Source organism: Pseudorasbora parva, chromosome 2 (assembly GCF_024679245.1).
Source record: "Pseudorasbora parva isolate DD20220531a chromosome 2, ASM2467924v1, whole genome shotgun sequence".
In the NCBI taxonomy this organism is placed as follows: domain Eukaryota; kingdom Metazoa; phylum Chordata; class Actinopteri; order Cypriniformes; family Gobionidae; genus Pseudorasbora; species Pseudorasbora parva.
The window spans coordinates 31,607,508-31,616,633 of NC_090173.1; the positions used below are offsets into that span (position 1 = coordinate 31,607,508).

The 9,126-nt window shown below is 37.9% G+C and overlaps 2 protein-coding genes across 3 annotated transcripts in view; one reads left to right on the top strand and one right to left on the bottom strand.

Moving 5' to 3' along the window:
• The window catches only part of smg1 (SMG1 nonsense mediated mRNA decay associated PI3K related kinase), a 62,205-nt gene extending 61,531 nt beyond the window's left edge, over positions 1-674 (bottom strand). For both annotated transcript variants that reach the window (XM_067415801.1, XM_067415792.1), the window contains exon 1: positions 418-674. In XM_067415801.1, coding sequence (XP_067271902.1) covers positions 418-494 — 77 coding nt within the window. In that variant the 5' untranslated portion in view covers positions 495-674. The remainder of the gene's footprint in view (positions 1-417) is intronic.
• Positions 675-3,444: 2,770 nt separating this feature from the next.
• Positions 3,445-7,829, top strand: clec19a (C-type lectin domain containing 19A). Its single transcript, XM_067428933.1, has 5 exons — positions 3,445-3,615; positions 4,622-4,799; positions 4,912-5,005; positions 5,425-5,557; positions 6,134-7,829. Exons 1-5 carry the CDS (start codon positions 3,528-3,530, stop codon positions 6,208-6,210), a joined length of 570 nt encoding a protein of 189 aa, XP_067285034.1. The 5' UTR covers positions 3,445-3,527; the 3' UTR covers positions 6,211-7,829.
• The last annotated feature ends 1,297 nt before the right edge of the window (positions 7,830-9,126 follow it).

Below are 9,126 nucleotides of genomic sequence, written 5' to 3' on the forward strand. Positions count from 1 at the left end.
AAATCACAAACGAAAGCCAAGACACTCTGGACACATTAACATGTCGTTCAAAAACACAAATCTTTGCCCTTATAGTCACATTTATGCTCGGACTACAAACCAACGCTGGCAAACAAACACTAACATGACAAATATCGCCAATGTTCTCCGATTGTTTGTGAGTTAGCTTATGCTAACATATGCTAACCAACCAGAAAAACTGAGCATGAGCGCTTGACATGTGTCGGTTTAACTGTGCGTCGTTGCTTTTCCCACAGACTAGAGGTCAACGATACTATTATAAGATGTGAAGTGAGCTGAATTCTTAGAAAAGTCTTCTCACGTGGAGAGAGAGACTGTTGTGTTTGAACGAGAGCAAGGCCTCGCTGAAGCTTCGGCCTGTAGTGCGAGCTCTCTGCCGTGTGGTGCGCTACTGACCTGCGCTGCCAGTCATTCCAGTTTCGCTGCAGTTTGTGGGCGCTGCTCAGCCGAGACCCGAGGGCTTTGCGGCTCATTACCTTTCCGAAGACAGCATGACCCGTCTAACACGGGAAGAGTCTGCAAACAAACCCTAATTTCACCGTTCACTTTATGTCCATACACAGGTTTGAAATGCCCTGAGCGTGTTTGAAACTGAGAGGCAGCAGCGGCCTGACCCTCCCATCTATTTCTCTAGTCTTTCCTTTATCGTTGTTCACACAGCTGCAGCCCCATCTGTCGGCGGATAGAAATAACTGCAGCTCTATTGTTAGTACAGATGAGATACCGAGGCAAATTCATTACGAAAAATGACAGTAACGCGGACATACTTAAAATACCTCCTGGGATTTTTGCTTACTTGAAGCTTAAAATGAAAGACTGGCGAAAAAGCATCAACAAATAATTAATTGAATGTGATAGTTCACCACCTTCTCGTTTGAAGCAGAAAATTGGTTGGTTTAACGTTAGCCGTATTCACTGTGTGGTTGCCTAGTGACAACAGGATGTGTATTAAATGGATAAAAAAAAGTAAGAGAGTCAACCAAAAGAAAACAATGCAAACTCAGTACTAAACAATGTTAGTACTGAAACGTTTTTCATTCATCATGAAGATATTTGAACTATTAATGTGTACAGCTTTTATTGGCAACAGATGGGACCAGCTGACTTTAACTAATACAAAGAGTAGATAATTAATGCATAATATACCATAGGCTATTAATAAGACACATATATGTGTTTGGTGTGTAGAGTTTATAGTTATTATTCAAGGTCAAACGATTGCACATCCATTCACCACACCCAGGGTGCATAATTATACCACAAGATGGTAGCAAGGAGCTAAAGCAGAATACATCGACCCAATATTTTTCTCTCATGTCTCTGCCATCCATTTACACTCAAGAAATTGCACTTGTTCAAGCAATTAGGAAGAGATGGTCCATCAGCTGACTATCTCTCACAGAACAATGCTGTGTGGTTTTGTAGGCACATGATAGTATCGTTTTGTAGGCCCAGCCCAATGGATGGATGGAAGTTGCTAAGCAACAATGCGCACAATAAACACTGTATCAATAAACGGGGATGCCAACTGGTAATTGTTTTATGGAGAATATCTGGCTCATAGTGTGTTATTGCACCCTTTGAGTTAACTACGACTATAAATTAAGATTATTTTACTATACTGCAGCCCATTATTGGCCATGTTTTGTGTTTACTCTCTAAGCACTACGCAATGGGAATTGCACATTTGAGGTCAGCAGAAAGCTCTCATAATTAACAATATGTGTTCAGCTATTCGATTGTTCTGCAAGTGCTAAATGTCACGGCTGTTGCTTATAATGTCCACTAACTTCTGCACAACATCTGAGGGCCTATAGCAATGGAGGAAAATATTGGTAATCTAAAACAATTTCCTGGAATTAATCATTCTTTTTTTTTTCAGTGTAAATGAACAGTCTTCAACATTTTTTTTGTGTGTGTGTGTGAAATCTACTACCCATAAAACAGGGAGTGATATGTTTTATCTCATGTCTGCACATCAGCTGGCTTTGAACTGACTCAAAATCAATACCAGACTCAAAAAGGGTATTTTTAGCTAGCTCACACATCTTAGTTCGTTTTCCTCTAACAGATCATGGGTAAGGGCCAATGATGGAAATGTACTTTCTGGTCGAACGCTTGGTGATTCAGGGAATTCATTTAGTGTTGGTGTTGCTCCATAATGATGGTTTTGGACCCTGATTAATAATGAAGCTACTGCCAGTTTATACAGTGAAGTAGGGGGTCATACATTTAAATGATGATGAAAGCTTCAGCAACATGATATACAGGATATACTTGTTTAGAGAGCATATGTATGTCTTCTTCAATGTAAGAATGTATCTCCAAGCTCCTGCCCTTAGCTGTTATAGGCGGCGGCCCTCACAAAGATAAGAGGAATTCTGGGCCTTTAATAGCATGGGCTCTGTATGCCGTGAGATAAAGCAGATGCACTATCAACTGCAAGACAGTGTCAGGGGAGACTAATGGAACTAAGCAAGTATGTGAAGTGGGTGTTCAATAACTCTGCAGACAAGCTGGACATCATGATACTTTCAACAAATTATTGCAGTGCGAAATGGTGCCATGGATTTGAGGGTAAACCATTTAACTGTTGGTTATGTACTTGCTTTATTCTAGGGCCAAACATTTGCTGAAGCATCATTCATCTCTACTCACTTTAGTTTGCTGTGTGGACACGATATGTCATGATATGCCATGAATGGGGTTTGTGGATTGAATTTCACAAACTAAAGAATCAAGACAGGTCATTTGGATTTGATGTTTCAGCAATATTGCAAATTAAATGCAGCCAGCCATCTGGTTGTGTAAAACGATGTAAAATTAGCAATTCATAATCTTCTAACATAGGCCTACATAATACTAACAAATATTTCACCAATATAAACAACATTGATTGATTAAATAAAATAATTAAATTACATTTTAAATGAGATGAAACTATTTTTTTTTTTATTATTATCAGTGTTAAAAGAAATCAGTTGCTGCTTAATGGAATCTGTGATACATTTTGTTCTTTCTACAATTATTTGATGAACAGCATTTATTTGAAATAGATTTTGTAACATTAAAAATGTCTTTACTGTCACTTTTGATTATAGTAATCCCCTTGCTGAATACAAGTATTAATATATTTAAAACATTTGAAAGGTATATGTACTAAACTTAATGTCCCACAATAACTTGGTTTAATAATAATAATTTGTAACATTTATTAGGCACTTTTTCTGGGTCCTCAAAGTGCTTTACATGGGGGGAGGGAATCTCCTTAGCCACAACCAATGTGCAGCATCCACCTGGATGGTTTTTCTCTTTCTCCCTTTGTACAGTCTGATGTCAGTGTTCTGGACTTGACCAAGTAGGAAGAGTCCAACAAAAAAGGCAGGGGCTGAAAGGCTCACACACCCACTAATCTCCCCAACACTCGACAGTTTTGCAGTGCACATGCTCACAAACACACACACGCACACACTTCAAATCTCAATCTCATCTCTCTTGCACTAAACATGCTCTGTTGGGAATTGAGTTTAGCCCTACTGTTCACCGGTTTCTCAGCACGGGCTCTGCCTTCAACTAACATCAAGATCACACAAGGTGAGTGCCACCAGAACCAAAGACAAGGATACAACGCAGACACACAGATATATGCTTTAATTAACTTCTTTAAACAGGGAATAGACAGTCTCAAGCTAAACCAGAGCTGCTTTGCCAAGTTCACAATTCTGTTTGTAATGTATAGTTTTAACTTATATTTGGCAGTCTGTTGTCCCATTGAATGAGAATGTGACCGTACAGTAAATGCTTGAAATGTTTTATTGATTTACAAAGACTCAGACTAACAGTGAAAGCATCTTTAAAGGTTAAGTAGGCCTATGACTCGTAGTAAGAAAAGTTTTCTTGTAAAATATATAAAGTTGGAAAAATACTGCCACAATATTAACACTTTACAATAAGATTTCATTTGTTAACATTAGTTAACTACATTAGTAAATATGAAACAATAATGTAAGCATTTATTCCTGTTAATTTCAGCCGGATTATTAGATTATTATTTGGATTATTAAAATCAAATGTTAGAATTGTTAAAATGATTTAATTGACTTGAGCTATACATGAACTAACAACGAAGGCTGTATTTGTATAAACTAACATTAGTACATGCTGATACAAATATATTGCTCATTAGTTAATGAATGAACTAACATGAACTAATAGGACCTTATTATAAATTGCTTTCCGTATCCACAAATGCATTAACATTGAAAATGATTGATCAAAGCTTTTTTTCCTGGATTAAGCTGGCAAGTTATGATGTAATTTATTTAAATAGTGTAGTATTCAACTTTTTTCAATGGAAATTGTAACCTTTTTGCTTTTGTTGCATAACTGACTAAATTGAATGCAGGCTGTTGCTGTGAAAAGCAAACAATGACAATATATTCTGTAATCAGCTAGATACATTCCAGATGATGCTTCAAATAATGTAACGTTGTATTTTCGTGGAGTTTTCAAGTGTTGGACCTATTATACGCTCATATACTGAACTGCTGTTTTAAATAAACACTGCAAACGGATTTTATGTAATTACCATTTCCTCTAGCACTGCCCCTGCAACTGTCAGATTCAAACCAACCAGTGACATGTCCTCTCTTCTGGACTGAATTTGAGGGTTACTGTTACCGCTTCTTCCCCTTGAATCGCACCTGGGCAGAGGCAGATCTGTACTGCGCTGAATTCTCAAATGGACACAAATCAGCCAAACTCACCTCCATCCACAGGTGTGATTCCTCATCAACGGAGTGTGGAGATGCCACAATTTATTTTACAGTAAGATATTTGCTGACTTCTTAAAAACATAAAACATGCACTTTCTAATACTTTTTTTCATAGCTGGGAAGAAAATGTGTTCGTCTATGATCTTGTGAACAGCCGCGTACCAGGAATTCCAACAGATATTTGGATTGGCCTTCATGATAGAAGACAGGTAAACATTCTCTATTAAGTGCAACACAAAACTTTCCCACACATGCATTTTATGAATGATTCATTGATATTGCAATGTGAAGCAGTTATGATTCTTAGCTACGCATGAAAAACAACAGCATGATTTACAAATGTCTTGTAAAAGGCAAGCAAAGCCTGTCACTAATAATCTAATTTTCAGAAATAGTTTCTTGGAGTGATGCTTAATCATATCCAGACACTGGTGAACCAACATTTTGGCCTAACACCAAGTTGAGATTTAGTTCATAGTTTTTGGATGATTTAATAAACCCTCAGTTTAAGGTTTTCTGCAAAGGTTTATCAGAGATACTGGATCAAATGTCACTATTTATCACTTCAGGGTCAAAGGGCAAACAACAAGCAAACGTGATATCATTGTTAATCATAGTTTGTTGGTAGGAGGGCACTATGGAGTGGACAGATGGGTCACCCTATGAATACAGTTACTGGGATGGAAATCAGCCAGATGATGGCATCCATCGCATCCCTGAGGAGGAGGACTGTGTGGAGATCTGGTACAGACAAAACAGTGGTGAGTGCTGCGTAAACAACAACAACAATTGCTCCAATTGAACATTTTCTAGTGACTGATCACATGTTAATTTTTCAGTTGGCCGAATTTAAATTCTGTTAATTGATGCAATTTAATTCACAGAAATTCAATTCAGCAAACTGAAAAATGTAGTTATTTTTTATAGTCAGTATCTCTTTTGCTCAGCAAGGCTGTATTTTGTTTTGACAAAAAAATATTGAATATTGTTTCCTATTTTTTCAAAATGTAATTTTGATTCAGCATCATTACTCCAGTCTTCAGTGTCACACGATCATTCAGAAATCATTCTATATGAAGATTTACTGCTCAATACACTTTTGTTATTATTATACATTTTGAAAACAGTTGTGCTGCTTAAAAGTGTTGAGTGTTCCATTTTGTTTAGGATTCTTTGATAGAACAATCTTACTGACCATATCATTTTGAACAGTGATGTAGTGAATCATAATGTGTAATTAATTCTGTTGAAGTTGATTGACAGCCCCACTAATTAGAGTACTATGAAAAAAGCATTACACAATGGAGAAACTGTTTGCATCTTTCCGTCTTTTGCAGCACTGAGGTCTTGGAATGACAACAATTGTGACAAGGCCTTTCCATTCGTCTGTAAGATTCCTACTCTGGAAAACTAACCTCAGATCTAAGTTTATCCAGTTCTTTGTCATCCACATTGACACCCCAGCATCCCTCGATCACAGTGTAGCAACAAAATGTCTGCTCGTCTGCATCTCTGCAGTGATGATGGGCTTTCTCTAGCCTGTTATAGACACTTCAAATGTACCCCCCCCCCCCCCCTTCACTCTAATTCCCTTCCCCCATCGTACCTCCATCACTGTTGCTGTTTTCTTGTTCCTCTGGGGCCATGACTCATGGCGCACACACACATTCCTCTGTTCAACACTTATGGAAACAAACCTAAACCTTTACTTTTCTCACCAGAGGAGCTGTTGATTATATGTTGATATTGAAAGATAGTGAGTTGCTGTACTGGTTAGACAGTTATAGACTGAACACTTAGTTCACAAGGAAAACTGAGATCCCCACCCTTAATCATCTGGCTGCTAATAATCTGTTGACATTTTTTTTTAAACTCTACTCAAAAAGGGTTATATTTGCAGAACCCCCAATATTTTTTTTTTTTTTTGTAAGAGAATGGTCTTATTTTTAACGTGTCTATATAATGACTCCTGAGGATCTGGCATCCGGAACACTGTCATAATGTCCATCTGTGCACATTTATCTATCACTGACCTAGAAGGTGAGATTCTGAAAGAGAAGGGATTTAAGGCTCTGTTGACTGCAAAGTTTGAAAAGGAGGTTGACCTTTTCAGCTCTTCTCGCCAGCTCATGGGCCGTACCAATTAGTGACCAAAAAATGTGTGGTTTTTTTTTTGTTCTTATCCACACAGCTGTTTGTAAAACAACCCTGCTTTGCACACCTAAAAAAATTTGTGCCACTTACAGTTGAAAATTTCAGAATTTTAAAAATGGTCTTCTTTTCAATGCATGACATCATTTGGATTTTCACTTTTTAGTCATGAGCTGATGGAGGTATTTGGTAATGAAATAAATAAAATGAAATAAATACCATTGTGTTTTATTTTTATGTAAACAGTGGCAAGATGGACATCATTGATTATTGCACTTGCATGTGTCACCAAAAGTGAGACGCTCAAGTTAAAAGAAGTTTCTAAAAGTACATTTTGTACATCTAAAAAATACATCATGCATTGCATGATTTTAAAAGTAAAAACACATCCTGTACGACTCCCCTAAAAATGTGTTTTTTTCTTTGTAATGTAAAATTTTTAACTTTTTTTTTTCTTCAATGCTTTTGCGTTCTATATTTAAAAGTGGTTTGGGGGATTAAAAAATATTTACGAGATAATCTTTCTTCATTTTCTTTATCACTATGTTTCTTTAGGGGCACATTCTGTGTGGCAGCCATCAAAACTAAATTTATTCTGCATATAGAACCACAAAATGGCCATAAAAATAGCTTACTGAAATTAAAATGTGGGGTAAATTAATATTTCTTCTTCCAACATGGTCCATAAAATATATTAAATGTGGACATAAATCTTTTTGTGAAGTACAGCAGTGATACAGTGGGTACAGAAAGTATTCAGACCCCCTTCAATTTTTCACTCTGTTATATTGCAACCATTTACTAAAGTCATTTAAGTTCATTTTTTTCTCATTAATGTACACACAGCACCCCATATTGACAGAAAAACACAGAATTGTTGACATTTTTGCAGATTTATTAAAAAAGAAAAATTGAAATATCACATGGTCCTAAGTATTCTTATTCTTGTCTACACACACACACACACACACACACACACACACACACACACACACACACACACACACACACACACACACACACACACACACACACACACACACACACACACACACACACTCACACACACACACACACACACACACACACACACACACACACACACACACACACACACACACACACACACACACACACACACACACACACACACACACACACACACACACACACACAAACACACACACACACACACACACACACACGTTTTTGTGACATATGGACATTCTAAAAACCCTATAGGGTGTATTGATTTTTATACTGTAAAACCCCGTATTTTCCATCCCCTTACCCTGCCTCTGCCACTAAACCTACCCATCACAGGAAACATTCTGCATTTTTACTTTTTAAAAAACTCATCCTGTATGATTTACAAGCATTTTGAAAAGTGGGGACATGTCCTCATATTTCACCCTCTCCTTGTAATACCTGTCATACACATTGTGTCCTCATATGTCACAAAACACTCACCCACACACACACAATTACTATAGTATGTTTTTCATGCACTGAAAATCAAGTTTATTCAATGTTAGGTTCACAATAAATTATATATAGTGAAATATTGATGTAGCTAATATAGTGCAGGCCCTGTGAGGGCTTCCTGTGGGGCTATGTGAGGGCTGCCCGCGCAGGACCAGCGCTTAATATTGCGGGCCTAGTGAGGGCTTCCTGGGGGCTAAGTGAGGGCTGCCTGCGCAGGGCCAGCGCTAAGGGGCCAACGTTTTGCCAATGAGCAAATTCTCTGGGGCCCTGCACGGGCAGCCTCCTGGGGGCCCTTAGGCTAGCCCTACGTGGGCCCTTAAAGGGCCAGTGCAGGCTTGTTTGCAGGGCTGTCATATTTGAATCATACTAGGGTGTCTCTTCTATGAAATTGGCTATGAAATTGTGAAAATATAAATCTGAAGACACGGACATATAGCGCTTTTCTTAGTATGTTGGATTGACTTTGTTTACTTCTGTTGTAAAGACGATCAAAACAGACTAGCTGACAGCCTGCCATGAACGTGAGATATACAACAATCGGACGGTACCCCTACCATCCTGAGAAAAAAATATCGCTGCCGCACTTGACTTCGAGGTGTAGCCTAATCTTTATTATTTATTTTATTGTTCGGTCTGAAATGGCGGCCAGTGATGGGTGGTGTAGCAATATTGTTGTTCGGGTGGAAATCGGGAG